At 44.7% G+C, this 21,839-nt stretch overlaps 1 protein-coding gene across 1 annotated transcript in view; it reads right to left on the bottom strand.

Moving 5' to 3' along the window:
• The window catches only part of ACVR2B (activin A receptor type 2B), a 93,759-nt gene that overhangs the window by 18,723 nt on the left and 53,197 nt on the right, over positions 1–21,839 (bottom strand). The window contains exon 2 of the mRNA XM_062567652.1: positions 1,938–2,145. Coding sequence (XP_062423636.1) covers positions 1,938–2,145 — 208 coding nt within the window. The remainder of the gene's footprint in view (positions 1–1,937; positions 2,146–21,839) is intronic.

The raw sequence follows: 21,839 nt of genomic DNA on the forward strand, positions 1-21,839 counted from the left end.
AAGCACAGAGTAGGGAACTGTAACCCTACATACCCCAGCTGTTGCACTGCTGCGTTTGCCACCTTCCAGTGACGAAGACGTAGCACTTGGCATGTCGCACTAAGCACCGCCTGCGCTGCAAGCTGCCAGGAGCTGTAGGAATAGGACATGCGTCCTTCACGCGGGGGACACCTTGGCCGAGAGCTACAGGCGCATCGCCCAGCGCCGCGCCCCAGAGCGCAGCATCCTGCGCAAGGGCGCCGATGCGGCACCCTTCATCGAAACGTCACGTTTTTAAGCCATTTCTGCCCTCCGCCTCGCAATCAGACCATAATGCCTGCGTGACAGACCGAAGAGGACACTCAAGGGAAAAAAGACTCAATTTAAACAGCTTTTATTTAATTAAAGCTAGCCTTTATTTCAAATGTTGCTTCCCACACTTGCACTGTTTGTTAATTCTCAGAAGATCTTTCAGTTTTGCCCTGTGACTATGCCTTGGAAAAATGAGGCTAGAGGATAATGGATGCTCAACCGAAGCACCGCAAAAAGACTTGCGAGCGGTCCTGAAAACTTTTTGCTATTGTATGCTTTGTGGTATGACAAAGATTAAGAACCACTACATCACTGCACAGAGGCACTCAGTTATAACACAAGTGTCGCTGTACACCAGAGCAGACACTAAAAGGAGAAATCTGTTTACAGTAAACACTTCTGCTTGGAAGTAGGAAATGAGAGTGACCTTCTGTTCTCACAAGGATCAGCATTAAGATGACTAATGGGCCAAGAAGGATGGCTTTATCAAAAAAGAATAAAAATTTAACTATATTTAGAACTTTACTATGGAACTGGCAAGGGAATAGGTGTGGTGGGAAGGTAACCCCAGGACTAATAATAGCAACAAGATGTGGTAGTATTCACAATCTTGATACCGAAGACAACAGGGACAAAACCGAGGAAGGGCATATGATCACTAGGAGATAAAACTTGCCTTGGGACAAATATAGTTCCAGCTTAAGCCTCATTTGTTTCAGTTGGGTTGGAGAAGCATTAGTTTGGGGTGGCTTTCTCAGTTCTGGAGCAGTCTTTCTGAAGTAGCAGAAATCTGATGTTCTAAAACTGTTGGAATCTCAATAGATAAAAGAGCTACGAGAATATGCAGCTGCTTGTACAAAGGTGAGATCGCTCTATTTTGGTATAATATTAAGGTAAGCTCTTGAATTTTATGTTCTCCTTATTCATAGCTTGTTTTGTTTTAAACAAAAACACTGACCTAGTCTTGAACTATTGCCTTTTAGGAAGGATGTTTTCTTTAGCTGTAGTTTTCTTCCCCTCTTCAGAATCACATCAAGGGGAATGAGAAAATAAAGAGTTGATTTTCTCAGATATTTAATGAGGCTGGAGCCTTCATATTGCAAAACCTGTCTCCTTCTCAGCAAGCTACAGGCAGCGACACCCAAACATGCATTTGCTTTTGCAGTCCCACTCCTTCTCCCTACTCCTGTCTGTTAACTCAGTGGACAAGCAGTGAAACTTTTGCAACATCACAAGTGCCAGAATATCTCAACCTCTAAACACCCCCAGATATCTGTGTTTTTCTAGAGAGCTCCAAACGATTCCAAGTTTTCCTTTGTATCGCCAAATGCTCTTGGAAGAACATATTGCTCTTCATTTGATGGTACAGGACACGTTTTTCAAAGCATGCCAGAATTATCAAAGCTTTGCAAAGGGGAAAAAAAACACAACAAAAAAACTAAAAGTGTCTTTTGTGGCTTCTCTTTAGGAAGTAAAGGCAGATAAGTGACGATTCTGAGAGCTACATTAGCAACAGAAGTAATTACAGGGGATGAATGGGCCAATTGACTTAGACGTGCTTTCTTTTTCTCTATGCAAAATCAGGGGCCTTTGCACCTAAAGGAACAATTTACGCTTGCATTCAGAGAAACCAGTTAGGCTATTACCTGTCATAACAGTTGAAGTCGTCTAACCAGCAGCCTTTCTTCACCAGCTCAATGGAGCCCGAATTGTTCCTCCAAGAGGCATAGCAGTGAAGCCGCTTGTCCTTCTCCCCTTCGCAGCGCTCCACGCCGCTCTGGTTCGTTTTTTCCAGCTCCCAGTTGGCATTGTAGTAAATGCATTCCCTTGTCTCCGCTTCCCCATGTCCTGGTCCTGAAGCAAAATGCAAATCCAAAACACGTTCGAGCAAAATCAGAAACAGATCCCAGGAGACGCATTTCCGCATGGCTGTGTTTTCTGCACATGTTAATGTCATTTCTCTTTCTAAGAACTAACCACCCTATACACATGAACTTCTTCAGTGCTGTCTGGAGGGTTATCCTCCCTGTGCAGGTGTGAAATGGGAAACAGAGAGGTCAGATGTGCCTGAGTTCACATTTGGAGCTTGTGGTAGAGCCGAGAACCAGATCAAGGTCTCCTAAGTCTCCTCCAGCCAGTGCTTCAACCACAGCACCCTAACAGGAGGATGGAAACGCAACCCAGTATCTTTTAAAACACAGAGACCATGCTTTGGAAATTCCACCTCCCTGAGGTGCAATTTGCCACTTGCTGAGCTGTCACACAACACGGTCATGCCTTCCCTCACCACCACCATCTGAGGAAATACCATCTAAAATAAATGGTTTCTCAGATGGGTAGGGCATAACTGAGAATAGGCAACAGTCATCCTGCAGAGGGGGGTAGACCAAAGCCAATTCTACATTCATATCCCATCTCAGGTCTGTTTTGGTAAGTCTCCTTATGGTAAATCCCATGTTTTCACTTATGGTCCACTAAGCACTTCTGTTCCCCTTTGCCCCTAGTCAGACAAATGTTATCTTCCAAACAGCTCTGGCCACCACAAACTGACGCTTGGCACCACAAAGGAACCTCTCCACCTGCGTTGACTTTAGCCCAGCTACAAGCCTTGCATCAAAGAACTGAGGAGGTCTTCTTAGGGACCACAAAGTGGAACAACTTCCACACAGCCATCATACCCCACAAAACTGAAATACTGTTACAGATATACAGAACAAAAAAGGAGTGAAGTAAGAGAACTCATATCTGCAGATGATCTGCTCTGCCTTAAGCCTCCAAAATCCTGTTTTCATTTGGAAATACTCTGCTTCGTGGCATTTTGAAGATAAGTTTAAAAAGGGCACTGGGAAGAGAAACTAAATGTACAACAGAGATGCGGATGCCCCCAGAAACAGTACCACAAAGTTAGTGACCATAAATTCAGGGATGCCCTCCAACCACCACGCTTCAGGATCACCTGACCTAAGGCAAGGTCTGACCTGGCCATTACTTTGATGGATTGCAATCAAGGAAAACATAGGCATCCTAATAAAATGTGTTGACAATTGTGTAGAAAATACAAATCGGTCCTGCAGGATAATGAAATGAAAGCACTATGTTCCCAGAATAGCAAGACCTTTGAAAAATGCAGAACTAAGTATCCAGCTGTTGAAAATTCTGCAGTGCTTACATGACTCTGCCCTCTCTGAAGTAAGTGCAACCTTTAATGCTGAGATTAAGGCAGGCATACAGGGCCACAACTAGATGATCTAAACACAACCAGGTCCGTGATTCCGGGCCAGGGTGGCAACCAGACACTGCTAAAAGGTCTCTAAAAGGTGATTCAATGTGTTCTTTGCAAGGCACTGAGTACAACGCAGCTCACAGCCAGAGGAGAGAACACCGAGCCCAGAAATAGGAATGAACTCCAGGCCCTGAATATAGCCCGTGATTACTGTACCTGAGCACCCACCTATCAACGATGCAAACATATGCACAACATCCAACCGGAGAAGCAAGTATTATTCTCAATTAACAGAGGAAGAGCTGGAGCACAAAGATTAAATGCTTGACCCAAGTGCAAAGGATGTCAGGGAGGGAAGCTGAACCCCAATTGCCCAAATCCCAGCTTGAGCACCAGCCCGACCTCCCTTCTCACAGCCTGCAGCTCCTTGAAGCGGGCAAGTCTCCAAACTGGTTTGCAGCAGTAGGATTTGCCTCCAATTTCGCAGCACCTCTAAGCGGGTAGAGCACTGCGGAGACTGCATTTGAGCCAGCGATTGCAGTTAAGGCATTGAATTTAGCCTAAACTATAGTAGGAAACCAGCCTTCTGCTGACAACAGGTGGCGAGTAATGAGTGCCGACGACCTGGTACACAGCAGAAGTTTAACTGCAAGAGCGTCATGAGAGATCGCCGCTTCTGGCACCGCGCTGGCTCTGATCTGTCCAGCCTGCTCCTGGTACCTGACACCTGCGATCAGCGATGGGTAATTTCCATGGTATGGAGCAAATCCATCAGACCAGAAAGATCTCTTTGCATTTTTAAGAGGCGTTCAATTCTTCAATAACTCTTTCTCTGGCAGACTGTTTCATCTGCATCGTGGGAGAGGTTTAAAGGGGGAAGGGGAAGAGAAAATCATAAAGCTGACTTCTGAAACGGGGAATTATATTCCGAGCACACACAAACAAGGGCTCAATTTCAATAGCACCTGCAGGTTTTATCGGCACTTGCAAAGCTCCATCGGAGTTTTCCTCTGACAAGTTGCTTACTATAATAAAAACAACCTACTGATATCCCTCAACACAGAACAGTGTCAATATTGACACTCCTTGTTAAAGCCTTGATATTTGCTCTGTTGATACTTGCACCATACTTTGTTAGAGCAGATTAAGCATTTTTGCTAAATACCGGTTAAATCAGCAGGCAACAGAAGGTGCATTGCCTCGTGCACAGGGAATGTGATACCGTTTTTATAAAGTAATGAGTAAATACTTTAGTTTCAATGCAGCATTTAACGTGGGTACTGGCTGAGAGCTAATACTCAGTATCACTTTCTGGTCTTTTCCTTGAAATACATTCTGTAATATTTCCATCACCTTAAACCCAGAGAGAGCTTTATCCCGCTTCTGCATTAGATGGAAATTTCCTCTTCCTTCCTCAACCCAAATCTCCTAAAAAGTGGGCTGGTTTAATGAACCATTTGCCTGGGAAGCAGCCCCAAAATCTAATCCTGGCTCAGATAACTCTGGCTGTAACCTCGAGCAGTACTGCGTAGCCTCTGTTTCCTCCACCTGCGCAGCGGGCCAATGCCCACACATTGCAATGCAGTGCACGGAGCTGCTTCGAGGTTTAACGTTTCCACTGTGCTTTGAAAAGAGAATGTTAAAAAAAAAATAAAATAAAATGCTGAGCAGGAGTTGCTTCGGCTCTGGGACCAGCAAACAGAGTGTACTCGAGTCTGCTAAATCCTGTACCGAGCCCAGGCTCCCTTCCCCCAAGACAGTTGTCTTTTCTGGAACAAGTTTCAGATTAAGAATAAGATCTGCTTTCAAACACACGAGCCTAACTCTGCAAACAGCAAATACGCCAAGGGAAAGGCCCTTCGCAGTTTTTTGGCTCTCAAAGTTTAGACGAGTTCCGTAAAAACCACATAGAAAGTTTTAGATGAATGAATATGCATTTTTCTTAACACAGCTTTTAAGGATATTTTCTTTAAGGAAACACTTAAAAGCCCTGTCTGCTTGCTACCTGCTTTAGATCTTCTTAAAAAGCCATTTGGATAAGCATCCTAATCCTGCCGCGGGCCTCCGCCTGCAAGAAACCCTTTGGTTTGTGCCCAAGATGGTCTCAGTGGGAAGGGGCACAGCTCCAGGAACGGGTGTTAATTTACCTGCTGCTTCTGCTCATCAAGAAACTCCCGCGCCTCATTCTGTAAGATAGCACGCAGAGACCAAAGTTTGCAGCTCGCTATCTCATCAGCATTCGCTGCACTAAAAAACCCTGACCTGAAGGGAGGGTGAGGGGCATTGGCAGGTTTTTGTCCCTCTGGGAGAGAAAGATGGGGTTGTGGTGACTACCAGGACAAAATCTGCCCTCTGCTCCTTTGTGTCCCTAAGGCGTTTACTTTTTCCCATCTCCTCTCCCGCATTGGATGTGGCACTGGGGTGGTGGGTATGTAAGCACCGGTTCTCCCAAGGGTCCAAGTGATGTCAGCTCTGTAAAGGGCTTCAAAATGCCAAAAAACATGCCCCACTTCTAATTTCAAAATGCAGGCATAATCATAGGGTATTGCCCCAAAACAGGTGCAGGAAGCCCTTTACTCCTTCTCCCCCCCCCCCCCCTTCTGGGCACTCATGCACACCTGAAGCACATCTGTAGGCTCAGTTCTCCTCGTGCCAAGGGGTAAGACCCTTGGGCCATGCTTTTAAGCCCAGTTTAAGCCAGTACAAGCTGGCATCAATGCTGAGATCAGCAGTCCCACTCCTGTTTCCCAGCTCTTTCCCATCCCCACGCCACAAGGGTTAGTGTGAACCTAGACCATGTCCCTTGACTCACAGTAACACATCGCACAGCCACACAAACCAGCAAAGCTCCCAGGCCTCGTTCATTGGGTCACGTTGCCCGCTAAGGACACCCCGGTCACGCAGGGTGGCAAGTAAATGTACCACAGCCCCACTGTGAAACCTGAAGGACTCGCCTGGCTTTTGGCAGGGAGTCAAAAGGACTTGAGGTGTAACTGAGAGCTAAAACATTTGTTAAATGAATGCCTGAAGATCTCTGCTGGAACATGGCCTAATTCCTCAGGCCCCTGGTCCTCCCCCCACCTAACACTACTCCATGAGCCACAAAGCAAAAGTTTGAAAATGCCATGTCCTACCCAGTAGGAACTCCAACTAGACAAGAGGTACAGAGCACAGAGGGGGATTTGCTGTCCTCCTCCATAAGTGCGCACAGGAGCATTCTGCAGGGGGAAGATATCTAACCTGCGGTTGGCCAATTGCCTGCAGAACTTGCTGCAGGTGGAAATGCCTCGCTGCATGTACAGCACTTTGCAGAAAGAGTTGAACAAGTAAACATGGGGCACATCAAGCTGCCACGGGGCAGGAGCTCGGCAGCCCCTGACCCCAGAGCCGCATCGCAGTACCAAAGCCAACCCGTGGAAAAGAGCCTCGTTGAAGTGCCCAGGCAAAGCTAGTTTTTGGCAATTGAGGACAAACCGCAAACATTTTACCACCATGATCCAAAAATACTCATTTAAGGAATAGTCTGAACCCCTGTCTGAAATCAAAGTTCAGGGAAGGGTTAGGTCAGCACTAGAAGCTCTGTTTTTAGCATCAAGACAGCACTTTAGGGATCACCATGTGGCTTCTTCGAGCAGATTCTTCATGCAAAAGCTGCACGCACATCAGGCCGCCAAAACTTCCAAGCATCCCAAAATTATGAAGGCAGCAGGAGATAGACTATCCACCAGGAGGCATTTCTGGGGTGGAAATGGTGGTTTGGAACTCAACACCAGAAAATCATCATCAGGTCAATTTTCTGCCCTAAATGACCACTGTATCATGAAGATTTTGCCAAGCAAGACCCTTGGTACTCCTTAAAGACTGGAAAAAACATCCAAAACACAGTGCTGGGCTGGAAGACCTCTCCTATACGTGGAACTGCAAGGCAGAAGGGGAGCTCATTAAAAAGGTCCTCCCGGACTGAAAGACTTCAGCCTGCTGAAGCACGGGACCTCGCTGCTGATCCGAGACTAAAGCTCTGCCCTCCTAACTTGGAGCTGCTGGCAGATTGCGGAGGCTGTGTCATTACCCATGAGCTGCTAAATTATAGGCAAGATCCAACGTAGCAACTCTGGATCTAGATGTTACCCATTGCTGGACTCTTCTTCCCTTATAATTAGATATAGAGGGAATATCTTCCCCAAGGCTGAAGCAGACTGTAAATCTTAGCTCTTTATCTCTGCTGATCCCCTTTTTTAAAAAAACTAAAATGAAAATATATACGGAAAGATGGGATGTGTCAAAATAGTCTGCCTAAACACAGAGTGATTTACCAGACAGTCTGTTTGCCTGACTGTCAAAACCACCGGGCTTTATACAAGAAACTGTGTATGCAACTGAAGTTATTTGCAAACAGCGAGCGATGTCCCTACATAGCTATTTGTACACGTAATTTTATAATACAAAATGGCAGAGATTGTACACTGAATTGGGGTAATTGCCCTCTAATTTGGAGGGTAATTGCATGTACCAATTAAGCAACTGCGTATGCATTCTCGCATGTGTGATGAAAGTCAGGCCCTTTGTTTGAGCTCTTGTTTTCTTTTAGCTATTTATTTATTTTAAAGAAACATCCACATCAGATCAGGGAGCCATTGGGAGAGGGAGAAGACCGAAGGGGTTCAGCAGACTGCCTGCATTTTGGCAAGGGGAAAGCTGTCCGGTGGGAGGACCGTGACCAAAGCACGCGTCTTGCACACCGGGAGGCAGTCGTGGAGGTAGACAGCAAGGGAAGAGGGTTGATGCCCCTTTAGTTCCCCCAGCCTACCCTCTCCCAGAAGTTACACATAGTTTGCAAAATTGAAGAAATTCGAGTAGTTGATGCTAGGATCACAAAATCAAAGCCAAGTGAGGCTTGCAACTGGGCAAGTTTGGAAAATGTTGGTCTAGAAAGACCACCTAGCTGGAGCTCAGCAGAGCCTACAACTAGCCTACAATTGTAAACGTTTCTCCACTGCTTATTCCCCAAGCAGAGTGATTTCATTCCTGGTACACTTAAAAGTATATTTAGACCTATTATTTAGGCAAAGTATCAACCTAGTGATGACATTTGTGGTTAAGTACATAACTGCGTGCCTAAGGATTTAAAGATTTGGTGCTCGTTTCCCCCACCACTCTTTCACAAAGCTTTGGCATGGCAGAGCCCCTGTGGACTACGGGATAAACCACCTCTACACTATAAAGCAGATTTCTCAAACCAGGACTTCAGGCCACCCCATCACGTTTGGGGACTCTTGAAAAGAGAAACGATGCCTGTGCCAATTGGCATTGCCCAGACATGGACCTCACGAAAAAACAAGGTTTCCCTAGTGGTTGGCTGAGTGGAGCTCCTCAAGGGGGATGGAGGAGATCTTCAAGGGGAGGAAAGGGCATTGCCTCAGCTAATTAAAAAATGCGGTAAAACTATCTCAAAATGTTTTGGCTCTTTGGGTCAGTAAGATCAGGTAAAAACCTCCCCATTACAGCACCGAGAACGCCAACAATATAACGTCAAGGGAGGAGATTACCTTGAATTTTGTTTTCTGTCAATACGTTTGGCATATCCCCCGATAAAAGAGCTTCAAGTTTTCTAGTCAATCAATGGCTGTTAATCTATTATCTCAGCATATATTGCCATGGTAACCTATAATGATGCCATTGACAACCAGTCTCTGAAGGACAGGAGGCTTTAAGTCATTTTCTTTTAAAATTAAAAAAGGAACTTTAATATTAAGAAATACATCCTCCCTGCTCACCAGGGATGACAACGCAGGGCTTCTATATTCACACCGTGACTCAGACTTCACAGCTTCCACAGACATCTGCGTAGCGATTCCCCCTCTCCCCCCAATATATACATCTTTTTTAACTCGGGCTTAAGTCAATTAAAGATAACAAGCAAATTATTCAAAAGAATTAGATCTTTATTACAACCCCCGCCCCCCCAGACTGCTAGTAAAACCAGTTTTGTCAAATATAGGGAGCAGGCTTTAAGAGTCATTACTACCAACTTGGGGAAAGGATGCCATAAAGTTTTAACTCTTCTGAATAATCTCCATGATATTTTAAGTTGCATGAGGTTGGTAGAACAAGGAACCCGAGAAGGACGTGTTGAGTCGCAGCTTCTTAAGAAAAAAATCCATAAAATTGAGCTGATGCCTGTTTCTGGAAGACAGAGCTGAGCGAGATGACGGTATTATTTGATTTACTGAAATACCGAGTGCATATACACACAAACACACACACACGATGAGATTAATCTCTTGGCCCAAAGGGTAGGATCACTCAGGAAAAGGTTTAGTAAATCATTGCTTTGTCTAGGCAGACTGATCCAAGAAGGTTTAGCCAGGTCACAGGCTGGACTAGTGTGCAGCAGGACCAAAACACTGCCAGTAGTTAATCAATCTCTGGAAGCAGGGCATTTTTTGCTTGAACTCAGCCAGCCATTTCTATATTTTATTTAAAGGAGAGATTATTTTAGTTAGCCATTAGAAAAATCCTATTTTGTATCGTCTCAGTTAAGGACAAAGCCAAAATGTAATTAGATTTCTCCTGCCACAGCGCTAACTGTATCTGTCTCCCCCCAAAAAAGGTTTTAGTTCTTTAATAAAACCATCAGGGAGATCAATCAAAAGCATTAATGCCGTGGAGCTTCTGCAGTTCATGTTTAAATGCACTTTGGGTCACAAACGAAGCAATTTGGACAGTAGAGCTCAAACTGGATTAGCAATAACACATAAAAAAGGCCCAAATTTTTTATTATTTTTATGGATGCAGATACACGCGCGCGCACACACACACGCCTCCGCTACACCCAAGAGGATAAAAACAAAATCAAGGCAGTCTCAACGAATATGAAGTTATGCATCAAAAAAAGGCACCATCACCATGTTCCTGCCTGCATACAACATGAGGTGGAGGAGAACGTGTGAAGCGTGGTCGACTCCAGCCTGCACGTCTAGACTTCGCAAGATCTTGAGCTGCTATTTATCACTGTGTTGCCATCCTAAAGGATGAAAGCTCTTGCAGGGACCTTTGCCACAAGCATAACAGGCAAATGCCAGCCATTCCTCCATTAACCTCGCTCATTAGGAAACACCTCGTCAGTGCCTGTGCACCACTAAACCAAGGACTTGCCTTGCTTCATAAATCATTTCCATAGAGGGCTCCCTCCACCAGGTCATTCTTCAAAAAAGAATATTTTATGGCCAAAACATCTTTTTCACATCGTAGTGAGGAGGGAGAGGCAGTCATTTGGATTTTTTTCCCCTCCAATTTTAAATATACATTTAAAATGGCATTAAGCAGATCATTTATTTGGGTTTTGATAGCACCTACTGCTCTGTGGCATCAGAAAGGACCCTTCTGGGCTTAGGACTTTGTAAATAAGCTACCAAGAAGACTGCCTCAACCTCCAGAACTCTGCAACATAACTGAAAAACAGAAAGTATTAATTTAATGACAGGATTTAGGATATTTCCAACTATGCTTCTAAAAATCAAAAAGAGCAGATTTTCATCCTATGCTACAAATCACTACGTAAAAATGCAGAAAAATCTGAAATGACATTTAAAACAATCATTTGTTCTCTCCCGTTCTCCTTGCTAGTCAGCATGAGGTCTCAAAAGACCACTGCAGGAGGAAGAAGCAAAATCATGTATATTCGTATCAAAAAAAAAAAAAAGAAAGAAAGAAAAAGAGAAAGCACATATACACTGAAGTTTTGAAGAGGTTTCCACACAAGCCTGTGAAGAAATCTTCTTCTAGGCAAACAGATGAAGATATAGGAGCATCTCCACATGGAGCACAGATTTAAGTAATGATAACCACCTACTGGCACCTTTCCCATCCCTTTTGGGCATACCCACCATGGTCCACACCTCCTCTCTCATCACCCATGCTGCTGCCACCAGCAGCAATGCCCTTTCTGAGGTCCTTATTCCTAAGGTTTTCTCCAGGGAGAGACTGGTGTTGTGTGTCTAACACACCTTTACACTTGTGTGTCTAACGCAGCTCTAACGATGGAGAATGAGCATTCCTAGCAAGCCATGGAAAGTTTGGTACCCAAAGAGCAGCTCCACAATTCATAATCTAGACGTGGTCCTCCGAGATTTATCAGCAGGGACATTTCACATATGCTTTAAAATGTGCTGAGTCTACTAAGATTGGGCCCCAAGTGCTTTTCTATTGATTCTGCTTGACATTTCCAAATACCACAATTCCAAATTTAATTCACTGGTAATTGGAAAAACTGTAATGCATGTAAATGGACAAGAAGATGTTGGAAGTCCAAAAGGTCAGGCATCAGGAAAGCATGCCCCCAAGAACTAAATGATGTTTGTTTGTCTTCTTGTCACCCTCTTCCATCAGACTAATCAAAGCTCAGAGTTGGGCTGCTTTCGTGGCAGGACAGGAGAAGAAAGGAAATAAACAGCACAATCTCTATAAACTGTCAGGACAGTGTGCAAAACAGTGTTTTAAACTCCACCATAGATGAAGGTCCAAACATATCAGAGAGATGACTCTCTTTATCAGCAGATTACATGAGCAAGTGGGAAACTAAAGGAAAATTTTGTTTTACAATTCTTTGGTGACTAGAAGAGTCCTATTCCAAAATCAAGTTTCTAAGAGTACCTTTCTACTACTTTGCAGCTATACAGGTAACATTTTTTTCTTGACAGCACTTGAAGGGCAAGGAATGGTAGAGAAAAAAAAATACCAAACCTTCCCCTTTCTAGTATACAAGTTCAAACCTCAATTTCAATTAGATGATGAACATTTGTTGCCCGATCTCAACTGAGACCTCCATTTTATTCACAGTAGAAGACTAAAATTTTGCTTCAGAGTGAAAAAAAAAAGGGGGCTTAGTGCCGGAAGAAATGCTGGATAACATGGGGGATGCTCGCCTAGATTCAGTTTATGTTGAGTACAAGGCTTTTGCTACTAAATCCTTGCTTTTGTAAACTGATACGCTGCACATTTCACCACAGCCCTGCAGCGGAGATGTCTGCTGGCAGAAAGGCTATGCACGAAGGCAAAGCAGAGCTCGTGGTTGCCAGTCTCTGTAGCGCATCACAGGGAAAACGCAGCGGACCATGAGATGCAGAGAGCCTCAGCTACCATTCCAGCTGATAGAAATGACTCAGGGGTTGTCTTCAGTCCAATGCCTTTTCTTGCCTTTTCAGGTTCCTGCAACCCACACTGCTCCTTGGGCTCCTTCCCCTCCATAAGGTTTGTGGTCACTTGAAAAACCTATCTAGTTTGGAAAGTCTTTAAGCCATATTTGGCCATCAGGGGCCTTTCCACAGAAGCACTGCTCATTAGCATTTAAATTAGTAGCAGGACACTCCAGTGACTTCCCATGTTCATCTGCAGAGTTCTAGGTGGCAAGTGGAGCAAATACTTCAATGCTTCCCTTCCTTCCAAAAGCTTGGTTTTCAGGTTACTGGTCTCCCAGTATTCACATATGGTCCCTCAGGGTTTGCCAGCATCAAGTACAACCCAAGTCTTTGCTGTTAGTCAAGGAATCAGCGGCTCAGCTGGATTCCCAGCACCCGTTGCACAGCTTTTCCTCCTTTTGTTAAACCCATCCAGGCTACAAAGCCTCACCTTTCTTCTCTGCAATTCTTATGTGGGCACTCAGATACTACCAAATCCGCTCCTCTGACTCACAACCAGAGATCTCCTACACCCAGTGACCCTAGAGGTGGCTTCTTCTCACGAAGACAGCAAGTCATACCAGTAATTCAGGCTTTAGCCGCAAAGCCTCTTTCTGCTGCTCTGAGCTGCAGAAAAGCCCATGACACCCTACAGGCTGTCTCGAGTCGTGGGTTCAACACCCATCTGTTTTGAAGGCTGAGTAAGCCATTTTGGGCAAAGACTAGTCTTGTTTCACCTGAAATCCAATAAGACAAAATTCCCATATTTCTGTATATTCTAGACAGTAAAATGAGCCAGTTTGAGTCACCAGTTAACCCTGCGTTTCTCAGCACACAAGTGACCACCAATGTTCTGACACCCTGGTGAATTTGACTCAAACGATACGAATATTTAAGGAATAAGCTGCAAAAAAAAAAAAAAACACAAACCAGTGCAATTTGTAATCAGTTTTGTATTGAAGAACGAGCATGCATTTTACCATATCCCAATCAGTGCTTCCTCAGTCCAACCCACAGCAGCATGAAGCAAGCAACATCTTTTACCCTATGCCCTAGGGCTTCAAATCATTCAAGTCTTGCTATTAGGTGAAAAGCCCCAAAACTAAAACCAAATATGTTGACTTTTAAAAGTATCTCTCCCAGTGTATGCTGGTATTTCAGGAGTTAACAAGCTTTAGGCAAAGAATGAGAAAGAGGCTGAAGCTAGTGTGAAAGAGAAGGCAGGCAGGAAGAAAAGCAACTCTCTAGCCTTTGCAATTACGCACTAGCCTTAAGCCCTGCAAAAGGAAGCAGAGACATTCCTAAAATTCTTCAGAGGACGAGAAGCAAATTGTCAGGCGAATCAGAAGGCAATTTCTCCAGCCTTCTGTTCCTAATGGCAAATCCCACATGAGCAATTCCAAAAGCCCCTTTTACAATGGAGTTTTCTCCCAGGTGGCTTCAGCACATCTAGGGCTTGTCTCATGTTTACAGAAATGCACCTTTCTCCTTTGGGGCTACCGAAAAAAGCTGCAGTCAAATGACCTGAGGAAGGAATGTAGCACAATCCGATACCATCATGCAATTTCCAGTGATTGTTTCTATTACAATAATGAAAGGCATAGAAAAAATGGCTGGATAGCTACAGCGATTCTCTAAAGACAAATTATAAAAAGATGCTGAAGAGATTTTATGTAAAGAGAAGAAAAATTAAATCCCCTTTATTAGCTCTCATCTTGATTGCATGCACTGACCAGAACATGGATTCTGCTTTGAAATAAAAATGTTTCTAAGCAGAGACATCCCAGAGAGTTGAACTTTTGCCTGTTCCAGAGGTGGAAAGCAATGAAATCATTTTGTACTCTCAAACAGGCCTACTCCTTCCTTGGTGTTTTTCAATGTTCTCAAACCACAAAGAATAAAACAACGTGGATCACGGTGCACACGAAAATTCAGAGGGAGAACCGTTCAACATCATCCGTCTCCAAACTTTCCAGATGATACGAGCTTAACGGCTTCACCTCAGGAAACTGAGTGCATCCCATTCCAGTTCAGCTTTCTATTTAGATGCCAGTTCCCATGGTGACTAGACTCCAATATTCCATAGAATAACATAAAGTAATATTCTAAGATTCAGCACTGTATTCCTAGGTGACTTGCTAACAACAGAATGGTAAGGTTGGGAGGGACCTCTGGAGATCGTCTAGCCCAACCCTCAGCATAGCCCATACGGGGATTGAACCCGCGACCTTGGCATTAGCAGCACCATGCTCTAACCAACCGAGCTAAACTTGCCCCCTAATACAAGGACATCTACGGCATCCACCTCTGACACTATTCCCAAGCATCCTCAGGCAGATGTGTGAGAGCAAGGAGCTGAAGGTGCCCTTGCCTGGGCACTTTCAGGGACAACTAGCATTTAGAGAGATTTATGGCTGGAAATGAAACAAGAACTCAAGCGATCAAAGTTGAGTCTCTGAAAGAAAAACAATGGTATATGGTTGGCACACTTGATTGCACAAGTGTCATGGGGACAGGAGAAGGTTTGATCCCCAGGATTCACATCCCATGTCATGTTCAACACTACAAGCCACTCATGGTGGCCCAAAGTACGAAGTGCTACTCTGTACCAGCGGGAGAATGGGCCACAGTCCTGGATCGTTTTTCTGCTAACCAGAGCACTCTGCAGAGAGAACCTTTCTGACACGAGTCAACAGACCAGACCTTGACAGAGCAAACCATTTCAAAACATGGAGCTATTTTACATTTTGTCTTCTTCTCTTTCACCCCCCCAAATTTCAGTAAGAGGGCAACCAAGGATCAAGTCATTCTTGTTAAACTATCCCACAAATATCCTAAAAACACTCCTCTGTAACCTGCAACATGTTCATTTTAGGCTGAAATCTTTTTCTTTCTCCTCTAGCAAGATGAAATTGTCTTTTATCTCCACCCGCGCACATTGTAAGATGACAGAGATGCCTGCAGGAATACACACACAGAGGTCTGGCAACTAGACACAGATCAGCAAACTTCAGTCCCGAACACATCTTCTCACTGCTTCCCCATGCCCAGATACACTCCGATGCACATACGCACAAACTACTCCCACCTCTCTAATAAAAAGGTACAGTATGAGACATTATAAGAGACTGAATAAGACTTGTTAATCAGCAGGAACAGAAATGGAAGACATACCACCAATGACTTCTATTTTTCTCTAAATAACAGTAATAGTAAATCCAAAGCAATGTGAAAAGTTTCACTTTGACAGCAGCCAGCTGAGCAACACAACCAGTAAGTTGATCACTAGGTTTGAACACATACGTCTAAGTGCTCAGTGCTCAGGCAATTTTCATGAACTTTGGTAACGTGTTGCAGCTCTCTGGGAAAAGCAAACAAAGCTTTAGATTAATTTTCAGAGAGTGCAGAACCATCCACCTGCTTCCAATGCTTTCACCTGGGCAGGCAGGTTAACCCACCTGCTTCGTGCAAGGGAACTCAACACTTCAGGCAGCACAGCAGTAATAAGGACAGAAAACTCTCTCCACCTTTTTAACATCCTCCTTTTTAAGGTCAGAGCAAAGATAGGAATGCAGGAGAGTTTCTGCCCACTACCATGTGGATATCTGCCATTGGTACCACATCACTGTTCAGACTTCTCAAGGTAAGTTCTCTAGTACAAGATTTGCTTTCTGTAATAACCCCAGTAAAACATAACCAATTATTCTTGGTTTTCTAGGGCCTCCTGTGAGCACTAAGGCACACAGTCTTCTTAATACTCAATTAAAACTGGAGAACAATAATTTTGATAGATCTATTCCACACCATGGAACACCAATAATGTCACAAGTAACAATCTTTTCCCGCAAATGTGCCAGCAGATTTGCACCCAAACCACCACTTAATTCAGACTCTGCCTTAACCCAAGCAGTGTGCGATTCTGGCTTGGGCACGCATAACTACTACAACCATTATTCACCCATTTCCTCCTCCCTGGCCCTCGTCCCAAAATGTCCCCATTCTTCTGGGTAAGAATTAACATCCACAGAGAAAACTCCTTCACATTCACCCAACATCTCATCATTCACCATGGAATAAATATTTTTAAGTTCATGTCATTGGAGAGCAAAGACCTAGACTATCTCAAAGATGATGCCTGTTTTGTAAAGGTGAACTAAATGATGTACCAACAACTGAACTTGGTGGAATTCACATTCAAAACAAACACAGGGTGGTTCCTCATGTAAGAGGTAGTCAATGTGGGGAACCCCTTCCCATATGATGGTGTGAACACTTAGTAGGTACGTGAACTCAAGGGGAAATCAGGCAGACTCATGGAAAAGCGAGGGTTACTCACTACACAGAAAGCAAACCGGGGCCTCTTGAGGTCGCTGAGCTGAAAACAGCTACAGCCTCATGAAGCTTTAAGAGGAAGCATCACATGCGCTTGCCTGTTCTAAATTCCTCCTCAGGTATCTTTCGGCCATGGATGGAGACAGGCCACCGGGCTGGATGGACTTTTGTTCTGACCCAGTACAACCATTCTACAGTTCCTATCCTATGTTTCATTGAATTGAAAAACTTTCTTTAAAGATATTTCAAATTTTACAAAACCCAAGGAGATACTGATCAAGCAGATGCAAAAGCCTATTGACTGTGACTCTGTCTTGATTGCCATTTGACCTATCCAGACATACAGCGTTTCTTTTCGAGTTTACATGTGTTCAACCCAATTCCTCTGAACAACTGCCCCGAGTCTAGAAGTGCCACTTGGAGCCAACAGCTACTGGGAGAAGGACTCAACACCTGCACAGGCTCCCTCGCAGCCCTGGGCTCCCTGCCATAGCGTGTTGCAGAGCCTATCCGTGGTCTCCTTCAGATCAACGCCTGATGCAGTTCCCCGGCGGGCACAGTTTTTGCATGAGTTTTCACCTGTTCACTGGCATTTTCCATCTTAACTTTTTAATGTTTTATTAAGCAAGGATGCCCCTGCCACATCAAGAGGAAAGCATGCAGTAGTAATTATTCATTAACAACACATCATAAGTGACCTTTACACTGAAGCGAAGTAAGCCCTCCATGCTTACCCAGCTACACTCCAAAGGAAGATGCAAGCCAAGAGTTTCAAAAGGGAGTAAAGATTTTCATGTAGGGTAGCCACCTTGGTTGGCTTGATTGTTAAGGGTGGTGGTGGGGGAGATTTAAAGAGTCTCAAATTAACCATTCACAAACCACTCTGTGGTTTTGAAAATCTAAGCCACAGACAAAAAGTCACCATAGTTCTCAATCCAAGTTGGTGTCTCACAACCACCTTTGATCTTGGCAAATCAAGGAACTAACATGTTGTTTTTCTCACCATAAAAGGTATGTTTCGACCATGGGATAACTAACGGAGATTAGCTAACCCACTGTGAAATCTAAAAGATACCAATGTTTCTACTGGAAAGTAGTTAAACAAATTGCAGCAAAAGCGAGGGCAGACTTACAACCTTTGCAGCAAAAACTTGTTTACAAAAGGCTTTTTTTAGTGGGTAACGACCATGCATCAGTTATGCTGATGTAAACCACGTGTCTCTAATGTAGTGAAAATTTATCTCCTATCCCTCCACCACTGTATTTTTTTTTTTTTTTGAAGGAAAGAATTACGCTGTTTTGTTCTCAGAAGAAGACTGCTTCCTTCAAGTTACAGCACTCTCCGTACACGTGATCAAAACGGAGCCAAGAGGAAGGCACGCTTACACACACACATACACACACACACACAAAAAAAAAAAAAAAAAAGAAAAGAAAAAGCCCAGGTACTGGACTGCAAAATGATCTGTGAAGCAAAAGCAATCGTGTACATCAGTTTACATTGTACCGTTATGATTCCAAAAAGCAAACAGGGCAAGGAGCTTTATTTTTTGAAGACAGCTAGTAACGTTTTGCAGGGATTTGCTGACTCAAGCCCTTGATCTGGCTGTTTAGCTGATGACTGGAAAACAGCCCAAGCTATGTTTATTCTTTAGACAAAGTCCAGCTAAAAATGCATCCAGGCTTAAACAATCTGTGTAACAACGACCTCAAAACCACCAATACTATATTGCATTACCTGCAAGTTTCCCAAGAGCAGAAAGCGCTGGCAGAGTTGGGCTTTACCAGCTGATCCCCAGCTACCCCCCTTCTGGTGTAAACCATCGCGGGCTCCCACCACGGCTTTTTCATCTTTGCACCCTCCAGGAAGCGATACTACACTTTTTCATTGCCATTTGCGTTTCACACCCGAGTCAGGAGGAATATTTGACTGATCGGGGGTCAGCGGCTCCCAAACTTCCCGTGCTGCCTGATCAGCGCTACGAACGGGCTGCAGACCGCCACCGGCTTGTCGCTTCACAGCCATCTCCTGGCTGTACGTGCCCCTGCCTCCTCCCTCTCGCACCCGCCAACGCACTCAAACGGGGAGCGAACGCTGCCTTCGGTGGGCTAGCAGGACTTCACGTATTTGCAAGAGCTAGCTCCTCCGATTCAGGATTTGTGAGCTCTTCCAAGCAGCGAAATCTTTTCTGTTTTTTTCCCTCCTCCCTCTACAGACCAAGACCAAGCTAGATGTATTTTTCTTATTTTTAACGCCGCAGAACCGAGGCCGCGAGCGGAGCCCTGACATAAGATGCTATCTTTAACCCCGCTCGCACAGACATCACTTACTGGAGCCAGCCTCGCTCACGCACCCGCCGTCTCCCGCCCCGGCGCTGGCCCTAATCCCTCACCGCTCCAAACCCACCGCGCCGGGGCCGCGCGAGACACATGATAAACTAGGCAGAGCGCCCCGGCTCGTCCGCGCCGCCGCTTAACCCTCTCTCTTCCTCCGAGAGCCGCTCCGGTTTCGCCTCGGCGTTCAGGGAGGGCTGGGAGAGCGGCGGCAATCGCGCCCCACCGAGGGACGAGTCCCTGCCGGCGCAGAGCCGGGTCAGCTCAGAGCTTTTAGCCTCCAGCGCAGAAGCCACTGCGCGTTTGGGCAGTAAGTTTCTTTTGCAAGAGCTCTGCAACACAGATAACGCAGTTATCTTGCTGCCTCTATAAAATAAAAATATGTATTTTTTTTTAAGCAAGGATATGAAAGAGCACAGGATGCCGCGCAGTGAGTCATGCAGCCGGCAAACTATAAAATTGGCTGCATGCATGCCCGCATAGGGCACTCTGCGGCTCTTCCTATAATTAGTCCTTCAAAGCGCTAGAGGGGAAAGTAGCAAATTCAAAGAGGTTCTACTTCCCAATTATTCACATATTTCCAAATCAAATGGTTGTCTGTCAGAGAGCAACATGCCATTGCCCTAGGATATCAAAATGCAAACCGAAAAGTCTCTCCAGGAACAGGATTTGCTTTCATTACATTTATATCACCTAATTCATTTTAAGATTATATATAATTAGTCTCTCTCTCCATTCCTTCTCCCTCCCCCCTCTCCCAATTCAATATTCTTTCCTAAGCAATTTCCAAACATACCACACATGCCAACGGGCCGTCTTTTAAGACAGCAGTCTCATGCCTTTCCAGCAAAATAGTTTTTTTTTTCTTTCTTTTTTTTTTTTTTTAGCATTTCCTTTCTTCTTCTGAACTGCCAGATCTTTAGCATACATGCTAGTGCCAACCTGCTTCTACAAGATTTTTTTTCTTTTTAAACAAATACCTTTGAGGAACTTTTTATCTTTACTTTTCATTTGCTTGCTGACTGCCTGAGATTTCAGGCTGTGCTCCCTAATGCTTTTAAGCTCTTCTCCATTGCCGTCGTACCGACAGGCTATTTAAGAGTCTCCACTTTCTTTTAAAGCCCCTCGATCCCGGCAGCTGAAGCTTTACCGAAACACAGCCCCTAAACTCTTTGCAAGGCTCCTGGTGGCGTGTGGACCTCTTCCCCATCGACGCACCGTTGGAGCATCTTTTCTCAGCGAAGGAGGCGCTTTCCTTGAATTAGAGCAGAGTGAGCTCCACGTCCTGAAAAAGGCTTCCAGCAAGCATACAAGGAGGCTCCCAAGACAGGCGAGTTATTCCCGACCAGCAACAAGCTGTGCCATTACCATTCGTTTTAGTGGGGACAGGAGAGGACCTTTCCCCACCGGGCAGAGGAGAATCTGCACCTGCTCACTGCTCTGCTCCAAGTTTCTGCTAAGATTTCCCTGAGTTTTTAAGGGCAAGTTGCACTAATTCCTAATCTTTTTAGACAATATCAGGGCTAGGAGGAAAGGCAAGGATTTCTGTTAGATGCAAAACAGCACGGTATCAAATACAAAGAAGAGCCATGGTGTAAACCTGGTGCCAGGGACATGAAGACGTTATTCTCAAGGTCAGACCGTGGAAGCTCCACGTTTATGGCAATTGCTAGGGCTGAACTGATGCTCACCTTGGACTTCTTTTTTTTTAATTCAATTCATGTTTTTTCCACCAATTTCCATTTCAGAACTGAGTTAGCATTGTAGGTTCAAGCCAGATCTACTCAAATGGTGGGCTGCAGCTGAGATCTGGATCAGAGACATGATGTACTTCCTGCAGTAAAAATTTATCCCTAGGAGCAGGAGCAGCACACCAGAGTCTGCCCATCCATGCTACTCAGTGGATTTTGCTACAATTAAATGCACTGTTCACCTGTGGTAAGGAGATGTCACCACAGTGACCATCCTCAGCATCCCAGGAGCCTACAGAATTTTGTTGTTTTACTGTCACCAGAGCTCCAACCACAGCAGGTCCCTATATCTATCTCTCCTCCGACTTCTTCTTCATAGTACTGCATTTTTATTTCCATCTTTCACAGCTCTGCTAATTCCCCACCATCATATCTTCCTTGAGTTCTCCAACTCCTTGGAGAGACTCGCTGGAAAACTGCAGACATCCACTTTGAGGGGAGCAAAGCCAGGAGAACATTTTTAAAGTAACGGAAGGGTTTGCATTATTTTTTTTTTTATGCAACAGAACAGGGAAACAAACTTTTAGAGCTCCTTCCATTTTGCAGAATTAATTTCTACAAAGGCAAAAAGTAAGTTTTCAGCTAATTCCTGCAGCCCCCATGGCCACGGGCAGCCCCCACAGTTGCAGGAGCAGGTGCTTGGCTTGATGCTGTTTAGCACCTGCACACGGATCCTCTCTACATAGCTCAAGAAAACCACCATATAGCTTAAACTCAGATAACCCATGTCCC

Source organism: Rhea pennata, chromosome 2 (assembly GCF_028389875.1).
Source record: "Rhea pennata isolate bPtePen1 chromosome 2, bPtePen1.pri, whole genome shotgun sequence".
NCBI lineage: Eukaryota > Metazoa > Chordata > Aves > Rheiformes > Rheidae > Rhea > Rhea pennata.